Source organism: Aotus nancymaae, unplaced genomic scaffold (assembly GCF_030222135.1).
Source record: "Aotus nancymaae isolate 86718 unplaced genomic scaffold, 86718_ANA_hifiasm-v0.15.2.pri h1tg000004l, whole genome shotgun sequence".
NCBI classification, from domain to species: domain Eukaryota; kingdom Metazoa; phylum Chordata; class Mammalia; order Primates; family Aotidae; genus Aotus; species Aotus nancymaae.
Genome location: NW_026988415.1, coordinates 30,017,898 through 30,043,237, shown reverse-complemented (window position 1 = coordinate 30,043,237; position 25,340 = coordinate 30,017,898). Strand labels below are relative to the sequence as shown.

The window sequence follows — 25,340 nt, the reverse complement described above, 5'->3', positions numbered from 1 at the left end:
TAATCTCAGCACTTTGGGAGGCTGACGTGAGGTCAGGAGTTAGAGACCAGCCTGACCAACATGGCAAAATGCTGTCTCTACTAAAAATACAAAAATTAGCTGGACATGACGGTGCAGCCTCAGGAGGCTGAGGCAGGAGAATCGCTCGAACCTGGGAGGCGGAGCTTGCAGTGAGCCGAGATCATGCCACTGCACTCCAGCCTGGGCAACAGAGCGAGACTCCGTCTCAAATAAATAAACAAATAAAAATTTCCTGCACAGTATCAAATAAGTCATTTTATGTCAATATGTATTTCCTCTGTTACTTCAGTGTGTACCCCTCAGCTGTATGTTCAATGCAGGAATTTTAAATTATGATTTCAGATGTCATCTAGTTTGTAATTTGGGATAGGAAGAAAATCAACATTTAAAAAATATCTCCTGTGTGCCAACATTATTCCATCAGTGTCTCATGTAATCATAATAGTTTGTGAAATGCTATAATCACTACTGTTTGACAGATGGGGAAACTGAAGCTCAGAGAGGTTAAGTAAGCTGCTCACCATGACACAGCTAGTAGTGGTGTTGGCAGGATTTGAATCTAGGTCTGTTTGAAATAACTTGACTAAGAATATTAGATGGAATGTAATTAAATGCTGAAATATTATAACACTAGCGCGTGCCCTGCCACACCCTGGGAGCTTTGTAAGTACTGGTGGCTGGGGGAGAGGAACTGGTCCATTCTCTAGAGGGAGGGGCCAGCAAAGTGGGTAAGAGTCTTCCTAGGGTGGGGAGGCATATTCATGCCCCTTGGTGAGAAACAAGGACTGAGCCAGAGACCTTGTCTTAAAGGGCCAGACTTCCAGCCCATGTGGGATTTCTGGGCTCTCTCTGGCCACCTTCTGCATTCTGGGGACAGGCAGAGGGCCAGAAATTGATGGGACAAAAGGTAAAACAACTCCAAAGAGTGTCCTCTAGCATTGGAATCCCTGGTCAGTTAGAAAATGGACATCTCTGTGCCTCAGCATCTTCATCTGCAAGTAGAGGTAGTGATAGTACCTGTGTCCAAGGGCTGTGGGGAGGCACAAACAAGGTATGTGGTTCTGAGGAAACACTCAACACTGTGATGGGCACACTCAGTTTGCTCAGTGCAACGTAGCAGCTAGCAATAGTAGCAGTAACAGTGATCTCAGATAAACAAGTGAAAACAGCAAGCTTTTATCAGTTGTCAAATATCTTAAAATTATAATAGTCATTGCTGACATTAGTGTTGGGAAATGCCTAAAGTACTGAGAATGGGAAACAATAAGTGCTCAATAAATGTTAGCTATAGCAATAATCAGTATTACTGTTCTCAAACTCCTGGGCTCAAGCAATTCTCCCACCTCAGCCTCCCGAAGTGTTCGGTTTACAGGCAGGAGCCACCATGCCCAGCATTATTACTGTTCTAATCTGGCCTTATCATATGAGATGTTGGTTGTATGGGCCTCAGGGCTGAGAGGGGATATAGCATGGGCTGTGTAATCTGGAAGCCTGGACTGCAATCTTCTTCACCCACTTACTCACTGCATAAACCTCTCTGTGCCTCCATTTCTTTTTCTTTCTTTCTTTCTTTCTTTCTTTCTTTCTTTCTTTCTTTCTTTCTTTCTTTCTTTCTTTCTTTCTTTCTTTTGAGACAGAGTCTGGCTCTGTCACCCAGGCTGGAGTACAGTAGTGCGATCTTGGCTCACTGCAACCTCTGCCTCCTGGGTTCAAGCATTTCTCCAGCCTCAGCCTCCCAAGTAGCTAGGACTGCAGGCATGTGCCACCACACCCAGCTAATTATTTTGTATTTTTAGTAGAGACAGGGTTTCACTGTGTGAGCCAGGATGGTCTCCATCTCCTGACCTCATGATCTGCCTACCTCAGCCTCCCAAAGTGCTGGGATTACAGGTGTGAGCCACTGCGCCCAACCCTCCATTTCTTAATCTATAGAATGTGTATATAGTAGTGCCTACATTTCAGAGTTTTTATGAAGACTGAATGAGATAAAGCATGAAAATCATCGAGCATGGCTAAATGCCAGTTAGAGTAACACTGCACTCAAGGCACACTCCTCAGCATACCTTCTGCAGGGGTAGCTCGGGCAGTCTGCCAACCTGGTAAGCCTCACAGCTCAAACAGCATGTTCCCAGCAGTACCAGAAGCCAGGTTCTGTGACCTCAAGATACTTTGGTGGGCCACCTGGGTAATAACAAGGTACCTGATGTGCATTACTTCAATTAATCCATACAAGAAATGTATGAAATCACTATCACTATCATCATGTCCATTTCACAGATGAGAAACCTGAGACTTAGAGAGAATGTGACCTGCTTAAACCTATAAATGTTGGAGCTGGGACCCAAGAAATTTGACAAGCTATTTTGAACCACTTTGTTCACTTTCTCAAGCAAATTTGAACCACTTTGTTCCATGCTTACTGCTTGGGAATTCAGAGCTGAATCAGCCATTACCCAGGATCCATATAAGCTGTTTGACTTTGGGGGAATTTTTAGCCTCTTATACTCAATTTTCTATTCTGCTCTGTCTACCTCCAAGGGTTCTATCTGGAACAAATGAGATAATGTGTCTGAAATGCATTGGAAACTGAAAATCACTATATTAACAAAGTTGGTAATATACCAAGTAAAAAACAAAATTTTGGTAGAGACTCAGTGATAGATTTTTCCACTTAAATTCATTAGTGATGCTCCTTTAAACGACAGGTATAACCAACTAACATGCTACATAGAGGATATTATATTTGGAAGGAGTCAAACTGGAGAGGAGGTGACATGGCTGTTCCACATGCACTCAAAGAAAAATGTAACTTTGGTTGCATCTACATTAGTACATTTAAATAAAGTGTATGTGGGCAAAATGAGTTTTGGATCCTCTGTCTCCTACCATTGCATTGGAAGCACCAGAGCTCTTGAACTGCAACAAAGGGATGTCTTCTAGAAGACGATTTAGTTTTTCTATATTACAGCAGTAAAGTTTCTTTTTCCTTCTTAGTGGAAAGAAATATTAGTTAAATATGAATTGCTCTTGAGTTACATGCAGCTGCATTTAAAAATGTATATCTAGTTCTACTTGAGAAACGTACACGATTTTAGCACACACCAATTAAGCCAAACAATGTACATTGTATTAAATTAGGTCTAAGAACTCACCTTACATACACAACCAAACCAAAGAGGCAAAGCAGTAACAGTGATACCTGTACTTTGGGGACTAACAGATGTGAGGTTGGTGACAAAATATAAAATCCATTTGGAAAGGAATATTGGAAGCTTTGAAAACTGTGTGAAAGGAAATCCTGCCTATTTCTAGGGTCCTGGACACGATCCTTTGTTGAATATCAACATTCTTTACTAACAATCATTAACCATAAACTACCGTATGTACAAGTTTACGTGAGTCTAATTATGTACTTTTTTTCCAGGGAATTTTCTCAGTGACGAATCCACATCCTGAAATTTTTCTAGTTGCGAGAATCGAAAAGGTACTACAGGGAAACATTACACACTGTGCAGAACCCTACATCAAAAATTCTGATCCAGTAAAGGTAATTTATAAAGATCGTTTGTCAACATTTCACCTTAATGTAAAATTTGCCTTTTTCTGATATTTTAAATGACATTGTCAATGGCCTTCTAAGGGGAAAAAAATTCTTTGCACATGCTATATGTTCTGAAAACATTGTATACTGTGTATGTGTGCTAAAACTTGAACGTGGCATATTTTCCTATTGTCATTGATGTTCTGATAATGTGATAATCTGATTTCTCCTTTCTTATCAAAATAAGAGCCAAAAGCTTTTAGGCAACATCTGCCAATTGACACCGTATCCTTGACAATAGCTGTTCTTTTTCTTACAGTCCTACATAAAGCCTTAGAATGAATGTCAGAGCTGGGAGATTAAAGATGATCCAGTCCTATAGTTCCCAAATGTCAGTTCATACCCAGATTTACTCCTCTCTGTGATGAAATGAGAAAAGAAAGACAGTGAACATTTCATGAAGCTAAATGTATTTAATTCGAAGGGCTGCCCTTTATTCTGAGATCTTTGCCCTTCCTACTTTTTAAAGGTTATGAGTATCTTTCTTTCATGAAATGTTGGCATATTAAACGGCAGGGATTTAAAAATTGTTTTGTTGAATGTCCTTAAGTGGTAATATTAAAAGTTGGTAACCCTATATCATCATCCACATTTCTGGAAAGTTGTGAAATTATGAAATTCAAATGTTTGGAAATCATTGCTCTAATCTCATCATCTCCTTTTATAAATGAAAAACCTGAGACCCTGGGAGGGAAAGGGTTCACAGTTGAGTTCATTAGTAGCACTCCAGCTCCTGAGTATTTATGAAGCATCAATCTGTTGTACATGGCATTTTTGTTGTATACCCAAATAATGTTTATTAAGTGGAAGTTGCTGATGTGATGGGACTAATTTGTGGAGGAAAAATGTCTCAACAATATAGATAAAAGCCTCCAGCTCTCTGTATCCCTAGGGATAAGCATCCAGTCAGCATTTCCCAGTCTGTTTAGACTCCATAGGCAGTTTATCTCCTTGTCATCTCTCAGTGCCTGTGCAAACAGCAGCTCCTGCCCACACTTAGACTAATTGCATTGACTCCTGGTGACTTGTTCCTTATCTTGGGAGTAGAAAGGGCAGCTGTATTCAGAAAAACTTCTCCCAAGAATAATGAGCATTTGCCTGCTATGTGAAAGGAAGTACATGTTAAAACCACTAAACATTTTTCCAGTAGAGGTCTTTGGTGCAAAATGTGCCCTATATCTATTTTGTCTGTCTTCTGCTATAAATTGAAAAAAGCTCTGTTAATGAGAAAACACAAAGCCTTTATGAAGTACTTCGGTCTTGCAAAATGGCTGGCTGGTGCATATTGTTCTGCTTGTGGCTATTTCTGTATTTTTTTTCCGAGACTTTTGATGTTTTATAACGGTAAGTTGGGGAAACTATTTTTCTGGGTGGGCCCATGGCAGTTTTAACAAATATGAGCCTATCTTCTTATTTCTGACCTTAGACGGCCCAGAAGGTGCACAGGACAGCTAAACAAGTGTGTAGCCGCCTTGGACAATACAGAATGCCCTTCGCTTGGGCTGCCAGGTCTGTACAAATATAATCCTGACCCGTTCACTCACGTTCATATGTTAAGTTAACGGCTGTTATCCTTACCAACATTCAACAGTGTGTTTCCGGCAGACCAGTTATATCTTGGACACTTGGGATGTAAGAATTCTTTAAAAAAAATTTTTTTTTGAGACAGAGTTTCACTCTTGTTGCCCAGGCTGGAGTGCAATGGCATGATCTCAGCTCATGGCAGCCTCCGCCTCCCAGGTTCAAGCAATTCTCCTGCCTCAGCCACCTGAGTAGCTAGGATTACAGACATGCACCACCACACCCAGATAATTTTCATATTTTTAGTAGAGACAGGATTTCCCCATGTTAGGCTAGTCTCGAACTCCTGACCTCAGGTGATCCACCCGCCTCGGCCTCCCAAAGTGCTGGGATTACAGGCGTGAGCCACCATGCCCTGCCAAGAATGCTTTCTCTTAAACTTTGCTGTGTATCAAAGACCCTCTCATTTTTTTTCATCTGTCTTGCTTTAGGGAAGTTTTCTTTGGCTTGGGTTACTGCTCTGACTGACACCACTTAATTTTACTGCATTTAAAAGCAGAGTTGATTTGCTAGTGATGGAATTTTTTTCAGAAAAGCAGAAATTATAGTGAGTTATATACAGTATGCCCCTATTTCAGAGCTGGCTTTGTTTATACTTTCAAAATATATCATAGAATATTTCTGGAAAACAAACCAAAAATTCAGAGGCAAATAATGAAGTCATTAAATGTGAGTGTGTAATTAGTAGATTTTCTTCCTGATGACAAGTTCTGCCAGCATGTGTTAACTATATTTCCTATCTGATGGTAGGTTGCATTATTTTATCCAAATTTTGTAAGTTTATACAGGGATGACTTAAAACAAGTTTCTTGTTAATCCCCCTTTTGCAAGTACAGGTTCATTGGCTTGTTTGTGGTACAGCCTGTACAGCTTACTGGAGCTTCTGGGGAAAGGGCACCATGTTCTGAATAATTTAATCAATTATGTTCAGTGGGTGCTAGGGAGTAGCATAAGGGTAGGAGATTCTAAGTTAATTAACTCTTTTATTTGTCACTATTTATAATCATTTTGGGGAAAGTCTCAAAGTATTATGTTGGTAGATGAAAAATCACTATTGTCCTTATTTTGTAGACTTTCAAGATGATGTTTAAAAAAAAATGATAGCTAGGGATAGATGAATGGCAAAGAGTAGTAGAGGTTGGTATATGAAGGTATTATAGATGGTGAAGTGTGGCTTGTAATATCAGCATTTTTTTTTTTTTGAGACAGATTCTTGCTCTGTTGCCCAGGCTAGAGTGCAGTGGTGCAATCTCGGCTTATTGCAACCTCTGCCTCCCGGGTTCAAGCAATTCTCTGCCTCAGCCTCCCAAGTAGCTGGGATTATAGGCACCCACCACCATGCCCTGCTAATTTTTGTGTTTTTAGTAGACATGGGGTTTCATTACCTTGGCCAGACTGGTCTTGAACTCCTGACCTCGTGATTCACCCACCGCGGCCTCCCAAAGTGCTGGGATTACAGGCGTGAATTATCAGCATATTTTTAATATTCCAGGCTGAAAAGTCCATCACTGCTGCTTCTATTATTATTGTTAATAGTTATTGGCTGGGCACGGTGGTTCACACCTGTAATCCCAGCACTTTGGGAGGCCAAGGCGGGTGGATCACGAGGTCAGGTGTTCAAGACCAGCCTGTCTCTACTAAAAATACAAAAATTAGCCAGGCATGGTGGCAGGCACCTGTAATCCCAGCTACTCTGGAGGCTGAGGCAGGAGAATTGCTTGAACCCAGGAGGCAAAGGTTGCAATGAGCCAAGATTATGACACTGCACGCCAGCCTGGGCAACAGCAAGACTGTCTCCGGCGGGGGGTGGGGGCGTGGGCGGAAATAGTTATCAAGTGCTAACTGTTCAAGACATTTATCTAAGTGCTTCATGTCTATTGTCTTAAAAAGTGGGTACCGTTATCCCTATCTTTGAAGATGAGGAAACTGAGGCACAGAAGTGAAGCAGAAAGACAAAAATAGAAATTCTTTTTCAAGTTCACACAACATGTGGCAGAACAGGGATCAAAACCTAGGGCACCTGCCTTCAAAGCCATCTCTAGACCACTGTGGCCTAGGGCCCCTCTTTGGGCCATACCAGTAGCTGCTTGATGGGGTTTTACCAGTAGAAAAATTAATTTTGAAGTCTTCAAAGTTAGAAGCTTTGATTTCCAGTTCTGATGAGGAATTAAAGCATTGTTTTTCCTCCTGAATTTTTTTGGTTCTCAGCAGTAGTAGAAACTTACTCAAAAGGCTGGGTTGGATGTTTAAAAGATGTATGATAAACCCCTGTTTACTAGAAATAAAGGAGGTATGCTTAGAAGTAGGAACAATGAGGTTAATGCCTATAACTACATCTTCAGAGGCACTGCCAGGGGGAAATATGTTTCAAGCTATAGCTGCTTCCTGTGTGTTGGGTGCGTGTATATTGTTTTCCATTTTAGCAGCAGAATAGTTGCTTAAAAAAGGGAGGGGGGGGAATGACTCAAGTTCATATGAGAAACTATACATATATAGTCATCCCTCAGTATCTGTGGGGCATTGGTTCCAGGATCTCCAACAGATACCCAGATCTGCAAATGCTGAAGTCTCTGATATAAAATGATGTAGTATTTGCACGTAACCTACTCACATCCTCCCATGTAATTTAAATCATCTGTAGATTATTTATAATACCTAATACAATGTAAATGCTATATAAATAGTTGTTATACTGTATTGTTTAGTGAATAATGATAAGAAAAATCTATTTGTGTTCAGTACAGATGCAGTTCTATTTTCCAAATATTTTTGATCCGTGGTTGTTTGAATCCACAGATGTGGAGCCCACAGATACAGAGAGCCGACTCTATATTGTAATCTCCCCATATTAATTTCTCCTTATGCTTTTTGTAAACTGTATGGAAATATACTTCACCCTTGATAAAATGCACACATTTTAAATGTCTAGTTTCATGAATTTTCACGAATGTTTACAGTCATGTAACCACCACCCCAACCAGATATAGAACATGTCTATTACCCCAGAAAGTTTCCTCATGTCCCTTGTCCATTCAACCATCTTAACCTTGTCCCAGGCAACCACTGATCTGATTTTCATGGCAGATGACTTTTTATGTCTTCTGTACCTTCATATAAATGGAATCATGAAGTATGTATATCCTCTTATGTTTGATTTCTTGTGTTCAGTGTTCTTGAGATTCATCCATATTGTTGTGTGAATCAGTAGTTCATTTCAAGTAGTATTCCATTGTATGAATATAGAGGAATTTGCTTACCCATTCACTTTTTGATGAATATCTGGGTTACTCCTAGTTTGGAGCTATAGCAAATAAATTGGCTGTGAACATTTATTTATATAAATTTTTGTTAAATTGCTGCTGCACAAATTAAGAACATTCATGTACCATGCGGAAATATGCCTAGGAGTGGAATTGCAGGATTGTAGTGATGGGTGATTAACGAGAAACCACCAAACTGTTTCCTAAGTGGTTTCACCATTTTACATTCCCACCATTGCTAATTTTATCTTAATTTATCAACATGGAATATTATTTTTTTAAATGCTTCTATTGCTATTTTAGACCTATTTTCAAAGATACTCAAGGCTCCCTCGATCTGGATGGGAGATTTTCTCCTCTTTATAAACAAGACAGTAGCAAGCTTTCAAGTGAAGACATTCTCAAGTTGCTCTCAGAATATAAGAAGTAAGTGTTTGGTGTTTCTGCAATAAGTAAATATAATAGATGAATTCTCAGTTTCTTAAAATGATGAATGTGAGTCATATATGGGAAAACCAGAATGCTTAACATTTTAAGTTTGGATAGAGGGTAACCAGTGCATTCAGTAATCATAATTTTTAACTCAAAAATATTATTATTTTATACCCAGGCCAGAAAAGACCAAACTGCAGATTATTCCTGGGCAGCTAAACATCACAATAGAATGTGTTCCTGTGGATTTATCAAGTAAGAACATATTGCAAAAACCTTAAGCATAATGTTTGAATGTCAGGTTGTTATCCTTTCAGTATTTTTCTTGAGGTTTACATGGTATATTAGTTTCCCAGGGCTGCCATCACACAAAGTATTATTACAAATTGGGTGGCTTAAGACAATAAACATTTATTCTCTCACATTTCTGGAGGCTAGAAGTCCAAAATTAAGGTGTTCGCAGGGCCATGCTCTCTGAATGCTTTAGGGAAGAGCCATTCCTTGCCTCTTCCTACCTTCCAGTAGCTCCCAGCTAACCTTGGCATCACTTGGCTTGTGGCTGCACCACTCCAACTTCTCCTCTGTCATCACATGACCTTCTTATAAGGACACCAGTCATTGGATTTAAGGCCCATCTAATCTAGTATGACCTCATCTTAACTAACAGCATCTACAAATATCCTGTTTCTAAATAAAGTCATATTCAGAGGTTCTACGTGGACATGAATTTTGACTGGGGGTGGGTGGGAATGCTTTTCAACCCAGTATGCACGATGAATAGTTACAGATTAGGAAGTGAATTGAGTTGATTTTATCAGATGCTGTTTTATATATAATATATGAAGTTGTGAGTGTGTCCCAGTCAGGTTCCATTGCCTTTTGCTTTGGGTGACTTTTACTTCTGTCATCAACTAAGATGAAGAAGGAGAAGGATTTCTTTTCTTGCCTAAGGACAAGAATCCAAGATCCCAGGAGAAAAATATAAGACACAAAAGACAATTTTCAAGAGATAAAATGAAGTAGCTAGGAAATATGTGAAAAATATTCAATCTCACTAATAATGCCAGTAAGGCAAATTAAACAATATGCTTTTGCTCATCCATCAAATCTATTAACATGTTTAAAGTGAAGCTACCTAATGTTGGCTAGGTTTTGGCGAAGTGTTATCACCTATCATGAGTAGGAGTACAGTTTGGTAATAGATATTCATAGATGTTCATAAGTACAACATTTCAATTTTGAGAGTATGCTTATGCATTCATTCACTAAATATCTATTGAGTAAACATTTATTGACTATCAACTAGGTGATTTAAACTTAGGGAGTTTAAAGGCTAGAAGGAGTGACAGTACACAAGCAAACAAGTTGTATTAGGCCATTTTTCACACTGCTATAAAGATACTACCAAAGACTGGGTAATTTATAAAAGAAAGATGTTTAATTGACTCACAGTTCTGTATGGCTGGGGAGGCTTCAGGAAACTTACAATCATGGCAGAAGGGGAAGCAGGCATGTCTTTTGTGGTGGCAGATGAGATTACATAGTGAATGAAGAAGGAACTTCCAAACACTTATAAAACCATCAGATCTCATGAGAACTCACTCACTATCACGAGAAGAGCATGGGGGAAACCACCCCGTGATCCAATCACCTCCCACCAGGTCTCTCCCTCAACACCTGGGGATTACAATTCATGACGAGATTTGGGTGGGGACACAAAGCCTAACCGCATCACAAAGGCAGCTGTAAAAATGGTAGCCAGGGAAAGCCTCTCTTAAGCTTGGGAACTGAAGAGTGAGAAAGAGAGCCAGCATGTGATGATTGGGACTGTAGATTCTCAGACTGAGGGCATCAAATATGTTGTAAAGACTTTGAGGTGAGGCCAAGCTGGGTTTGTATGAACATAAGGGAATCCAATGTAGCTCTAGTGTAGTATGTGATGGGAACAGTGGAGATAAGAGATAAAATAGAAAGGATCAGGTGATGTAAGGAATTGTATTGACTGCAGCAATTCCTTTAAAAATGGAATTTCATTCTAAATGCAGTGAGAAGTCAGTAAAGGATAGTAAACAGAGGAGTGGCATCCACTTTATAGTTTAAAACATCTAAGAAGTACAATGGATTATTTTTTCCCAAAGAAGTAATTTGAAATCTAGACAGGAATTGATCCATAAAGATGTTCTTTGCAGTGTTATTTATATTGGAGGAAAGCTGGAAACAATCAGAATCCAACACTGTCAGTGTGGTTAAGATAATGCTGCTACACTGATAACATGAAATTCTATTGCAGCCATTAAAAACAATGTTTACGAAGAGTTAATGGAATGAGACATCAGATAAATGTCAAAAAAATCAGGATAAAGTTCTACACATAGAGTAGGATTTTCATATTACTATATAAAATATGCATAGAAACAAGACTAAAAGAAAATATGCCAAAATCTTGGCTGGGTGTCGTGGCTCATGCCTATAATCCCAGCACTTTGGGAGGCTGAGGCAAGTGGATCACTTGAGGTCGGGAGTTTGAGATCAGTCTGACCAACATAGAGAAACCCTGTCTCTACTAAAAATACAAAATTATCTGGGTGTGGTGGTGCATGCCTGTAATCCCAGCTACTCAGGAGACTGAGGCAGGAGAATCACTTGAACCCGGGAGGCGGAGGTTGCAGTGAGCCAAGATCGTTCCATTGAGGGCAAAACTCTGTCTCTAAATAGCCAAAATCTCAACAGTAGTTATCTCTCGGTAGTGGAATGAGCAATTGTCCCTGTCTACCTTTACTACCTGCAGATGCTCTGTTATAGGCATGCATCACTATAATACTCAGAAAAGCAAATCCAACAAAAAATACAGTATCCTCAGGTCCAACTCTGCCTAGGTCTTTCTTCCTCATCATTACTGCTTTGCAGTAAGGACCAGCACTCTTAGTAGAGCCCCTTAAGTATATGAATAACCTTCACTACAGTGAGTATTTCAATAACATGCTGCTGAACTTCTCTGAGGCTTAGTTTTTTTTCACGGTCAGGAGTATTGAGTTTATTATTGGTAACACATCGTAAGATCTGTAGTTTCAAAAGGCCTCCATCATTTCTTGGGTGAAAATTTGCACCTGCACCAAGTTAACTTTTTAAAAGTGACTTGCCATGAGCTAATTGGAAGCATAAATTTACTGTTATTTCCCTGATACCAATAAAAATTTGCAGTGAAAGCTAAATTGCTGCCACAGGAGGGAAAATGAAATGAATTTCTTTGCAGAGTTTAAATTTGTCAAAATTATGATGTGTTATATTTGGCAAATCACTCGACATTGAGAACGAAATAGCAATCCACGTCTGGTATAAAGGGTTCCACTAAAATCAGCATCAGACTACTCAGTCCTGTCCTTTTGGGTTCTTAAAGTTGTTGTGTGATTTTTTGTCAATTACTAAAAATTATGTTTTGTAAATTGCTCTTTGAGAATACAATCCATGTGTATTTTTTATACATGCAGGAATGTGTTAATGATTATTAAATTGAATGATATTTGCCTGTTTCTTTCCTCTACTATAGATTGTATTACTTCTTCATATGTGCCCCTGAAGCCTTTTGAAAAGAATTGTCAAAATATTACTGTGGAGGTTGAAGAGTTTGTTCCAGAAATGACAAAATATTGTTATCCATTTACTATTTACAAAAACCATCTGTATGTATATCCCTTGCAATTAAAATATGATAGCCAGAAAACATTTGCCAAGGTAACCATGTAAACTATACATTTTTGGAGTATAAAATATTATTTATAATCTTCTAATGGTGTGACTCATTTTGGCTGATTAATCATTTTAGGCAAGGAACATTGCAGTCTGTGTGGAATTCCGGGATTCAGATGAAAGTGACACTAGTGCTCTAAAGGTTTGTGTATGATATTGATCGGCATATATTTTTAGTAGGGATGGAGATGTTGGTACTCAGTAGTCTTATGCTCTAAGTTTAATTTGTATCAACATCAAAAAGAAAATGTTCTAAAGTGACAAATGTAATATTTTCTTTTCTACTCTTACATATTAACTATAAGGCTTAGTTTAAATATTAATAAGCTAGGAACATATATAGCTTTAAAAATACCAGGTTTTGGCTTTTGCTCCACTCTGATTTTGCAGTTGCTTCAATGCCCAATTGCAAGGTCGTTTTCTTATGACCTGATAGTTTATAATGGAACCATCAAGGGACTATAAACTCCTTTCTCCTTGAAATCTGAACAGGCTCTGAGCTGACAGAAGCACAGCATGACTGCTTTGATCTGAGATATGACTCCTACTCCATGACTGGCCAAATGGTGCCTCCAGTCTCGGACTGTGGTCTATGAAAAGCAGAATCTCGGCCTTATCTGATACAACAATCCTTAAATACCTGTCACACCACAGTGCCTTTATGTTTTTACTCTTTATAACTGTAATCCATCAATCAGGGACCTGAATGAGAAGGCACAACATCTAGCCAGCACAAATTGTTTATCTGGCTCCCCATTTCTCTTGCATGAGCCTAAATCAGACAGATGGATGCCTGGTCTTACACTCAAACCACCTAGGGAAAGAGGATGGAATGCCTCTGACTAAGTAATTGAATAATAGTCCTTACCTTTGAAAAGAGATTTTATTTTTTCTCACAGAGAAACTTAAGGATTCACTGGCTCAAATTCTGTATATTTTCTCTGGTTCTCCCTTCAGTGGAGATGAGAACAACTGTTCTATTTCCTCCATGCAATATCCTTTTGTAGACCCAGTGATTCTTGGGTTACTTCTCAGCAGTTCTTGCAAATTGCCTTCATAGCCGTATTTAAGAAGAGTTGGATATTCACTCATATGGAGTTTCAATTTCATCTCTTAGCTGGCCGGGATTGCTTGCTCTAAAGTAACAGAGTGAGGCAATTAGTGCATTGGCATGCTGACTCCATATTCATCCTTGAGCCTATTAGGCCTATAGAAGTGAAAAACTCCCACTAGAAATGAAATCAGATCTTTCCATGGAACCATAGAAAGCCTTACATTTATATTATTGGTATAACAGAAAGCCAGTGATATTTTAGAATGTGGCTCATAAAGTGCCACATTTAAAAATGTGAGAGAACAGCAAGCTTGTCTGTAGCTTAATAGATATTCAATTTTTTAATTCCTTTAGGTCAGGAATGTGTCTGCTCGAGCTTTTTAAACACGCTTCGCCTTGCCCACTGCACAAAGAGCATTTAACAAATGTTGCTGACTGGTTGAGGGGGAGCTTCTCATATTAAGAAATGCAAGTAGCATGAGAGAAGTAAGCTTTACAGGCCTGGTTTGAGACAACTGTTTCCCTTCCAAATGGCTAGGCCTGTTCAGCTCCTTACCATCAACTAGTTTGGGACTCTGTTTCTTTGATGACCAGACATTCAGAAGCATCCATACAGCCAAGTTACATGGTGTCTGATTTGGAGTTTGGAGTGACTGTGTAAATGATTGGGAATTTACAGGCTCATGGTGACAGCCAGGTGGGCTTGGCCATGGCCTTGTACTCACAGATGCTTCTAACTATATGTGGTTCCATGGCATCACATTTGAAGACCTGTGTTTAGAGTGGTGACTCTGTTTCCTTCTTTTGCAGTGTATTTATGGAAAACCTGCAGGGTCTGTTTTTACCACAAATGCTTATGCTGTTGTCTCGCATCACAATCAAAATCCAGAGTTCTATGATGAGGTAAAAACATATTATCCTGACCTTTCTAAAATGCAGTGGTTGGAATTCTTTTTGAATCATTTCCATCATTTTACCTGCATGAAAACAGAAAATATTGCAACAAAACAGAGTGCTACTGGCCTGCTTGGTGCCTTTTGATGGTAGTAGAAGATTTGCCTCCAAATTTAAGGGACTCTTCGGCTTGAGATCACAATGCAGGAAACAAACATGAGAGTGGAGCTTGGATTCTAGCCCTCCTAGCTTTGACAGCACTGGCTCTGTAACACCAAGTAACTTCCCCCTCCGGAGGCTCTATTTCCTCAACTTTAAAATAAGAAATTCAGAAGAGATTTTCAGAAGGCCCTTCTAGCTCTTTCCCCTTGTGGTTTTACGTGGTAGGCTGTAGCCTCTCTGTAACTGAAATACTTGGAGAGACAGTGATACAGCTGGGCCACGAGAATCCCACTGGCTGGCCTGCATGCCTCGGTGCAAAGCAGATAAAGGGGTCTGGTGGAGTCTCTGAGTCTCTGTGCTCCCTCCCTCCTGACTCGGCCTCTCAAACCATGTCTCTGTCTCCCAAACCCTGTCTCTGCCCCTCTTTCCTTCTTCCTACTTCTCCACCTCTACATCTCTGTGTGCTTCTCAGCATGTCTCTTAGTATCTCTGTCACAGTCACTTCTGGTCTGTATGTATCTGGCGTATCCAAATCTGTAGTCTCCTTTTTAATTCCTGTATGTCTCTATGGAAGCTGGATGGGCATCCCAGCCCAGACGCTCTGCTGTCGCTGCTTCTCAGTCTGCATGTCTCCATTCTTGGCTTGGTTTGAAACCATACCCCCTGCTGTGGTGATTTTGCCATGTCCACCTGCTGTTGTATGGAAGCCTTATATTCTAGCCTTAGGCCTTGCTCATTTCTTTCTCAATCCAATGTCCCTAGTTTCATGGGGGATGGGGAGGGGGAGAGTATTGTCTTGTATTTTTGCCACCCAGGGAGGGAGCATGCCCATATTTATGTGCAGCAGAGCATTACATACCCAGATGGTCTGGATGCTGTGAAAAGGCATGTTCTGTAGTGAAATATACCTAAAACAGACATTAGTTATAACATCAAAACCATGCCTTGTATGAATGATAATTGGGCCAGATGTCCATCACCAAGTTGTTTGTGTATATCTATAACCAACATCAGTCACTACAGAAAATTTGATCATGTAGTAAGTAACCCACATTATTTTTAGGATGCCTAAAATGAACTTTTGTTTTGTTTTGTTTTGAGATGGAGTTTCGCTCTTGTTGCCCAGACTGGAGTGCAATGGTGTGATCTCGGCTCACTGAAACCTCTGCCTCCCAGGTTCAAGCGATTCTCCTGCCTCAGCCTCCCTAGTAGCTGGGATTACAGGCGTGCACCACCACGTCCAGCTAATTTTGTATTTTTAGTAGAGATGGGGTTTCTCCATGTTGGTCAGGCTGGTCTCGAACTCCTGACCTGAGGTGATCCGCCCACCTCAGCCTCCCAAAGTGTTGGTCAGGCTCGTCTTGAACTCCTGACCTCAGGCTATCCACCCACCACAGCCTCCCCAAAGTGCTGAAATTACAGGTGTGAGCCACTGAGCCTGGCCACGAACATGCTTTTCAATCAATCACTGTATATTGACTGAGAGAGACAGAGAGTATTTGCATGTGTACCTGTGTGGGTATATACTTGTGCATTAAATCATTTAAATCTGTAATTTGTCTCTTACATACTTCTATGAGACATTACAAACATTCAATTGGGTTCTGATTAGAAAATTAATTGTGGTACTTTATTACAAGCATTAATTTTTAACTAAATTTATGTGTCATGGGTGATAATTTCATCTTTAAGAGCAAAATTGTGTTTTTCTTCTAGAGAAATTTCTATAAGCTGTAATTTGTGGATACCATAGGACAATAGTTACTTTTTGCATATTTATTTGTAATGGCTTCGTTTTTTCATGCAAAAGAGAGCAACAACTTAGAAAAAAAGCAACCTTTCAAATTCAGTGTTCATTTTAAATGGGTTGCATTCGTTGACACGGATTGAGTTACATGGTATCCCTGGGTTGTGAGGATGTGGTTTTGACTTAGTGTTTTAGAAAATTCTGCTGCAAAATTGAATCCAGGAGAATCCACTGCACTCTCCAGCAAAAGTAATAAATCACCTCTCACAACTCAGAATATTGCTGTCAAACTGAAACTGATCAAGAAAGCATTTGGAGTATATTTAAATGATACACTATTTGGCCACTCGGCCAGTCCTTTAGGAAGCATGTTTGGAACACTATGATGAAGCCAAACTAAATGTCTGACAGTTTCAACTTCAGAATTAAAACAAAATGCCATGTGTAATTTTGCTTTCGTTTCAGATTAAAATTGAGCTTCCCATTCACCTGCATCAAAAACATCATTTGCTTTTCACTTTTCATCATGTAAGTTGTGAAATTAACACAAAGGGAACAACCAAAAAGCAAGACACAATTGAAACTCCAGGTACATGTGCTCTTTAAATGTCTCTCTCTACAGTTATTTGAAGTGGAATTGTCTGGAATATGACCTCTTTTCATCAAGCTATAGACCACTTCTCCCCTTGACCAAAAAGCACTGTATTAGTTCGTTTTCATGTTACTGATAAAGATGTACCTGAGACTGGGACGAAAAAGAGGTTTAATTGGATCTTACAGTTCCACATGGCTGAGGAGACCTCAGAATCATGGTAGGAGGTGAAAGGCACTTCTTGGCAGTGGCAAGAGAAAAATGAGAAAGAAGCAAAAGCAGAAGCCCCTAATAAACCCATCAGATCTCGTGAGACTTATTCACTGTCACAGGAATAGCATGGGAAAGACCCGCCCTTAAGATTCAATTACTCCACTCCCACCCTGCTGCCCTGTCCCTCCCATAACACGTGGGAATTCTGGGAGATAGAATTCACATTGAGATTTGGGAGGAGACACAGCCAAACCATATCAACCACATTTCTGATTTTAAAAGTTCATTGGTAAAAGCCATATTATATGTTCATTTTAGTATTATTTCTACCAAATAACATTGTCCACGTGCTTGCCAGTGTGCTTAGACTACTATAAGCAACATAAAGTAATATTGCTATTCTCAAAGAGAAACGCATAATGTGATACAGTATTTTTGTTATTTCTTTTATGTAGAATTGCCCAGCAACCAGAATTTTCCAGTTCTGCTCACTGAGGAAGAGGGAAGTGAGCCCAGAGCCAGGGACATCTGTGAGGCAGAGGGAGGTTGGGGGCTGACTGGTTCTAATGAGAAGATAACTGATTTAACAAACTTGAATAAGCTTTAGTAGTGAAACTCCCATCATAGGCCCATTCACCAAGGCTTTAGGTAAACCAATAGATAGCACCTTTACATGAAAAAGAAGGCCTTGTGAAGACAGCTTGTATCACAAGCACTTTATGAACATCAGCATGTCCTAAGACTCAGATCCAGGCTAGTCTGTCTCATTCATTCATTCATTCATTCCACAAATATTTCTGCATACAGGCTGAGCATCCCAAATCCCCAAGTCCAAAATGCTCCAAAATTGGAAACTTTTTGAGCAATGACCAGATCCTCGTAGGAAATGCTCATTGGAACATTTCATATTTTGGATTTTTGGATTTGAGATACTCACCTGGCATAATGCAAATATTCCAAAATATGAAAAAATCAGAAATTTGAAACATTTCTGTTCCTAAAAATTTTTCAGATAAGGGATACTCAAACTGTATTTATTATATGCAAGATATTATAGTAGGCACTTTGGAGAATACAGTGGAGAATCAAGCACAGATCTCATCTTCAGTGAGGCTATGATCTCCTAAGGGAAATGAGTCCTGCGTAAACAATTATAATACAAAATAGAAAGTGATGTTTAAGAAAGTAGTGCTATGTGAACTCAGAAGAGCGAGTTATTCAGCTGGTGGAGGGACAAGTGGCTGGGAATCAGAGAAGGCTTCTAGGAGGAGATGGTGTTTGAGTAAGGCCTTAAAGGATTGAGTGGGGTTTGATAATGCAACAATGACAGGAAGACAGGGGATCATGAAGGAACAGCTTGTACAGAGGCGGATTATCAAGGGTCATGGACAGGGAACCATGAGTGGTTCACTAAGCCTGGAGCACAGGGTGCTAGGAGGGAGATCATAGGATGTCAGGTTGAACAGGAGGCATCAGATTTTGGAAAGCCTTGAATACCAGGCTGTGAATTTGATTTTATTCTGTCATCACAATGGAACTATTGAAGGGTTTTAAACATTAGAGCTATTTTTCAGGAAAACCAACCAGGCAGCAGGTATAATGGGCAAGGCGAGTAGGAGCAGGAAGAGGAAGAAAGGAACACCAGTAAGAGGGTTATTTTAAAGGTCCAGGAAAGGAAGAGGCCACACTATGGAAGTAGCAGGGGGACAGAAAAAAAGGAAAGTATAGAAGAAGAATATATTGGACCTGGCAAGTGATTGGCTTTTAGAGAGATGATTTAGTTAGCAGTGAAGTTTCAAACCTGGGTGGTTGGAAAAAAGGTATTGCCAGTTGCAAAATTGTGGGTGGGGATGGTAGGTTTGGGATAGCATCAGTTGAGTTTTAGGTGCTAGTGAGACATTGGAGTGATGCCCAGCAGGCAGCAGGAGTGAATATGAGGGAGTTCCCTTTGTGGGTAGTATGGACCTCTTCTTTATCCCCATAGAAATTGCAGTTCATTCAGGGTAGGGGCTTTCATGATTGAGAAGAAAACTAGCAGAATGATGAGAACTCATGACCATGTGTACATCCTGAAAGCTAAATTTATGATTTGTTATCCAAATCCTAGACAGAAGTGGGCAAGATTCTCAGTGGAACATGAAATGGTTATTCCATGTGCCACTCATCACTTTTAACTGTCCATTCTTTAAGTGGCTTCCCACCTTTGAGCCAGATGGTATGCTTTACATGGTACCTTTACAACTTCCAAGTGCTCTCTATGAGTTTTGAATAGGGGACACACTTGGTCGTGCTCTGATTAATTTACAGTACAAAAATGTTGCCTAGGCAATCCCACATAGGCAGAATGTAGACTATCAGTTGCCAGGGGCTGGGAGAAGAGGAAAATGGGGAGTGACTTCTAAGGGCTATGGAGTTTATTTTGGGAGTGATGAAAAGTTCTGGAATTAAGTAGTGGTCATGGAGATACAACTTTGAAAATATACCAAAAACCACTACATGTACACTTTAAATAGATGAATTGTATGGTATATCTGAGTGAGGTCTCAATAAAAATTGCTATTTAAAAATGTTGCCTAAGATGAGAATTAGATTTTCTTTTTATTTTCCTATTTTCTGGGCTGGAAATCTTTTCTCATTTGTCAAGATTTTAGTTTAACTACTTTGACAGAGTCATTTCTAATGGCGCTTCTGCTCATGTTACTTTCCTCTGCTTTTTATAATAGAAAAGGTCTGGGTAAACCATTTCTGTCATTGAACTAGTAAAGATGCCCGTCAGGCGATTTCGTAGTCTGAGAAAGCCATTTAGTCTACTTAGAGAAGCAATGTTTTAGTCTCCTTTTAAGAATTAAAGCATTTGCCAAATTAAACACATAAATGAAAACATTGTAACCAGATTTGTGTTGACTTCTGTGTTCACAGTATCTCTCTCTCTCACACACACACACACACGTACACACACACACAGTCACACAAAGAATTTTAAAGAATCAGAAAGCAATGGCTTTAAAAAGTGTTCTCCAGCCAATACCCTCTCTCATTTGCCAAAACCCAGTCCAGAGCAAGCTTTTTTACAGCTGAGTTATAAACACTTGAATCCCAGAGTAATCTCTATAATGGAAATACTGACACCACTCAACTTGAGCAACACAGATGGCTCTGGCTTTTTTAGCTAGAACATAATGCGTTTTCTAATTAAAAGCCAAAAGGCTCTTTTGGGGGAGAACTGTTAAGAAATGTAGAGATTGGAGAAAATCTCTTGCTGGATTCAAGTCATAAACACTATTCCCTAGCTGCATTCTCCTACCTATACCTAAACCTCTTCCTTCTGTAATCAGGAAAACTCTGCCCAACTAAATGACTTATGCCTACTGCCTTGTATAAATATGGAGTGTAACCGTGACTTTGTGACCTTAATTTTCCATAGTTCCTTAACCTAGGGTTGCCATAAGAACTTTGGAACATGTGATTGTTATCTGAAATAGTCTCAGCCGTGAGACTCTGCACTCTTAATGTAAAATGGATGACAGCCATCCGAGCCCTTTAAAAATAAATCTACCAAAAATATTTCCCACAGTGTAAAGATAATGATATCGATGCACTTTTAAAGTTTTAAAGCGTTTTCATATATTATCTCACTCTGGTTTCTCAATAACTCCTGTAAATGGAAAGGCCGTGTTGTTGTTCCCATTTTTATGGTCAAGGAAATAAGAATACATAACTCGTTAGTGGCCAGGCTGGGATTCAGAGTCAATCCAAACCCATTGTTCCTTCCCCAGTACTCAGTTGCCCAGCACCTGAACTCCCATGTACCGATCCCTGGAGACATCACCACCCTACCCTGGCCCCTAGCAGTCAGCCATTTGTGTAGCTGATTGCATTTGTTATTTCATTTCTCACGGTTGGTTATTATCTTGGCAGTTGGGTTTGCCTGGGTACCTTTGCTGAGAGATGGTAGAATCATCACATTTGAGCAGCAGCTGCCAGTTTCCGCCAATCTTCCCCCAGGCTACCTGAATCTGAATGATGCAGAATCAAGAAGGGTAGGAAAATACTGCATTTGTTGAAGCAATCATGATTAAATGTGTAAAAAATAGAATTCTGTTGGTCTCGTTTATTTAGCACAATGTTACTCAAAGTGAGGTCTGAGGGCCAGTGCTGGTCCATAGCATAGCTGAACATGGAATATACATGTTTAGAACTTATAGCAGTTTGACAAAGTAATTTTATATCTGTTGACTTTAATAATAATTTTTAAAAGTAGGGCACGGGCGCAGTGGCTTACACCTGTAATCTTAGCACTTTGGAAGGCCAAGGCAGATGGATCACCTGAGGTCAGGAGTTTGAGACTAGCTTGCCCAACATGGCAAAACCTTGCCTCTACTAAAAATACAAAAAATTAGCTGGGCCTGGTGGTGGGCGCCTGTAATCCCAGCTACTGGGGAGGCTGAGGCAAGAGAATCACTTGAACCTGGGAGGTGGAGGTTGCAGTGAGCCGAGATCGTGCCACTGCACTCCAGCCTGAGTGACAAGAGCAAAACTCCATCCCAAAAAAATAAAAAGGGTGAGGGGCTCAGATTTTTGTGTGTCATTTAAAAAAATTATTTAAGTAATTCATTTTTGTTGTAATTTATTAAAATATCCGTCTGCAAAGGATTGGAAATTTAAAATGATTTAGAATACATTTATTCTAAAGGCAGGGTATTTTCTCCAGTAACCTCTTGGTATGAAATTAATACATCATTTCTGAAAAAAATGGTTAAATGCATAAAGGTATTATATATTGTTCATCTATTCATTGTTATGTTACAGAAACTCAATTTTCTGTTCACAGCAATGTAATGTGGATATTAAATGGGTAGATGGTGCAAAGCCTTTGTTGAAGATTAAAAGCCACTTAGAATCTACCATTTACACTCAAGTAAGTTGCATCATTTGAATTTTGTCAATTTTTATACTTGAGTTTGTTTGATTAAAATAGACCACATTTGATTCCTACAGCAGTAGAGAAGATGTGACCTGCAAGATTTTCTCAAAACCTTGAGAAATGATAACATCTGGCCAGGTGCAGTGGCTCATGCCTATAATCCCAGTACTTTGGGAGGCTAAGGCAGGAGGATTGCTTGAGCCCAGGAGTTCAAAGCTGCTGTGAACTATGATTGTGCCACTGCACTCCAGCCTGGAAGACAGAGTAAGACCCTGTCTCAAAACAACAACAACAAACAAGGTCATTCTAGCTCTTCTCAAATTACATGATCTTCTTATTCTCATTAACTGATTTGAGCCTCACAGGACTCTGAAAGGAATGTGGAAGCCATAATCTCCATTTTATAGGTGAGGAAACTGAGGCTCAGGCAGGTTAGGTGACTTACCCAAAGTCACAGAGTAGTAATTAGGGGAATCAGGTCAAAACACACATTTCATTATTCTAGTTTCTGATGTAGTCCATGCTGTCTACAAAATCAATGTATGTGGATTCCACATAGGACTCCCTTGCCAGTGCGGTGCCATGGTAAAGTTGGGTGTTGAATGCCTGAGACTATCGTTCTGCTAACTTCCTGCTGTTATCTTGTCTTTATCAGTTCTGATCTTTATTAATCTTTATCTTTTTCAGTTCAGACCTTTATTCTTGCTTATTTCATTAAAATGGAGAAGCAGCCCAACTTTACAGAACACACTAGTCAAAATCGGAATCAGATAAATGTTTAGCTCGTTGGGCATAAACAGTGGCCTACCCCATGTGGTTAGGTACATGCCAAATTTACCTGGTTTTGCTGCTTTGTGTGATGCTCAAGAGCTGCTGAGCCTGGGCATTAGAATACCAGATAAATAGGTCTGCAAGATGCAGGAGGAGGGAGAGGTAGAGAGCTTGCATTTGAGGATAATGAATCAAATTTCATATGGCTGTTTCCATCTGTGTTCCAGGATCTGCATGTGCACAAATTCTTCCATCATTGCCAGCTGATTCAGTCAGGCTCGAAAGAAGTTCCAGGGGAGCTCATTAAATATTTAAAGGTAAATGAACAGCAGCTTTCTGCAAAAGGTTTATTTTTCATGTCTTTCTGCTGCCACATTTTGGTGTGCAAAAAATAAAAGCAAACAGACACTTTAAAATATGTTTGGCTGTATTTCCTCGAGAGAATACTTTCTATTATGTATGTTTCCATCATGTGGCAGTTTAGAAGCAGACAGCAGAGTGGCAACATTAGGAAGAAAATGTAATAGCCACAATGCAACAACATAATTTTGAATGAAAATGTTTATTTCAGGCCCATAAATTGATTTTTCAAGGGCCTTTCTCTTTCTGCTTACTGCCCAATGAAGGTGGAGGATGCTGTGGGGAAAAGGGCCAGGAGGAATGGAATCACTTTGGCTTGGTATGAAATGTGAAATGGTTCCTGTGTCCACGAGTGATGGACTATCAAATGGGCCAGCTAAAAAAAGAGACATATTTGACACATATTGGAATATTATATCTTACCACAGACTCTGTTTTTTCCTGGTGTGCTAGGACTACGGTGCATATCATAACTTGCCTGATAGTGGCTCTCTTCTTTTAATTGTTCCTTTAGTAAGATAGGCATAGCAAGTCTGAGGAAATTTTATTTTAAATGAAACATCTTTAGGATTTACCTTTGGACATATGCTATTACTGAATGATATACTCAGGAACATTTCTTTTAGAGAGGTAATACGAGATGATCAAATCTATGGGTTCTGGAATCATCAACTGAGCTTGCATCCCACATCTGTCACTTATTAGCTCTGTAATTGACCATGACCAAGTTACTTCTCTGAGACTTTGTTTCTTCATCTGTGATGTGGGGGTAACAATAATGCCCATCTTGTAGGGTGGTTGTGAGACTTAAATTACATAATGGGGCTGGGCATGGTGTCTCACACCTGTAATCCCAGCACTTTGGGAGGCCGAGGCAGGGAGATTGCTTGAGCTCAAGAGTCCAAGACCAGCCTGGCCATCATGGCAAAACCCCATCTCTACTAAAAATACAAAAATTAGCCAGGTGTGGTGGCGCACGTCTGTAATCCAAGCTACTCAGGAGGCTGAGGCAGGAGAATCGCTTGAACCTGGGAGGAAGAGGTTGCAGTGAGCTAAGATCGCACCAGTCTGGGTGACAGAGTGAGACTCTGTTTAAAACAAAAATAGATGAGGGTATCTGCTGGAAAGTAATCATTCATGCCACACTTACTTCTTTAGTGCTTCCTATGGGCCAGGCATCATTCTAAGCATTGGAAATGTATGTGAAGAAAACAAATAATATCCCTATTGTCAAAGAGTTTACTTGTTCAGACAGATAAACACGTAAGTGAATAAATATATATGTCATCTCATATGGTAATAACTGTTATAAAGAAAACCAGCACAATGAAAGGGGAGCAGAGATTTACAAGGGGTTCCTGTTTTAAACTAGCCAGAGGAGGTTGGGCGTGGTGGCTCATGACTGTAATTCTAGCACTTTGGGAGGCTGAGGCAGGTGGATCACCTGAGGTCGGGAGTTTGAGACTAGTCTGACCAACATGGAGAAACCCCGTCTCTACTAAAAATACAAAATTAGCCGGGCATGGTGGTGCATGCCTGTAATCCCAGCTACTCGTGAGGCTGAGGCAGGAGAATTGCTTGAACCTGGGAGGTGGAGGTTGTGGTGAGCCGAGATCGCACCACTACACTCCAATCTGGGCAACAAGAGCGAAACTCCATCTCAAAAAAAAAAAAAAGTGGCCAGAGAAAATCTTCTAGTAAAGGCACATTTGAACAGAGACCTAAAGGAAACGAGAGTGCCAGCCATGTGGATTTCTGAGGGAGAGCTGGGAACAGCAAGTACAAAGGCCCCGAGGAGCTTGGCTTGGTATGCTCAGGGAACAGCAAGAATCCCAGTGTGGCTGGCGCACAGAGTGATAGGACATTACCTCAGGGAGGTTGCTGGGAGCTTTTCAGGCAAGGCCTCATAAGCCATAGCGAAGAGTTTGAATTTCCTCTGAGTGAGATAGGAAGCCTTATGGAGCTTTGGACAAAGGTGTGA

The 25,340-nt window shown here is 40.0% G+C and overlaps 1 protein-coding gene across 2 annotated transcripts in view; it reads left to right on the top strand.

Annotated features, from left to right (window-relative positions):
• The window catches only part of DOCK11 (dedicator of cytokinesis 11), a 188,397-nt gene that overhangs the window by 80,993 nt on the left and 82,064 nt on the right, over positions 1-25,340 (top strand). For both annotated transcript variants that reach the window (XM_012475980.2, XM_064361620.1), the window contains 11 exons: positions 3,446-3,568; positions 5,049-5,131; positions 8,767-8,889; positions 9,074-9,150; positions 12,443-12,627; positions 12,719-12,784; positions 14,507-14,599; positions 16,965-17,088; positions 21,223-21,344; positions 22,136-22,222; positions 23,227-23,316. In XM_012475980.2, the coding sequence (XP_012331403.1) occupies positions 3,446-3,568; positions 5,049-5,131; positions 8,767-8,889; positions 9,074-9,150; positions 12,443-12,627; positions 12,719-12,784; positions 14,507-14,599; positions 16,965-17,088; positions 21,223-21,344; positions 22,136-22,222; positions 23,227-23,316 (1,173 nt within the window). The remainder of the gene's footprint in view (positions 1-3,445; positions 3,569-5,048; positions 5,132-8,766; positions 8,890-9,073; positions 9,151-12,442; positions 12,628-12,718; positions 12,785-14,506; positions 14,600-16,964; positions 17,089-21,222; positions 21,345-22,135; positions 22,223-23,226; positions 23,317-25,340) is intronic.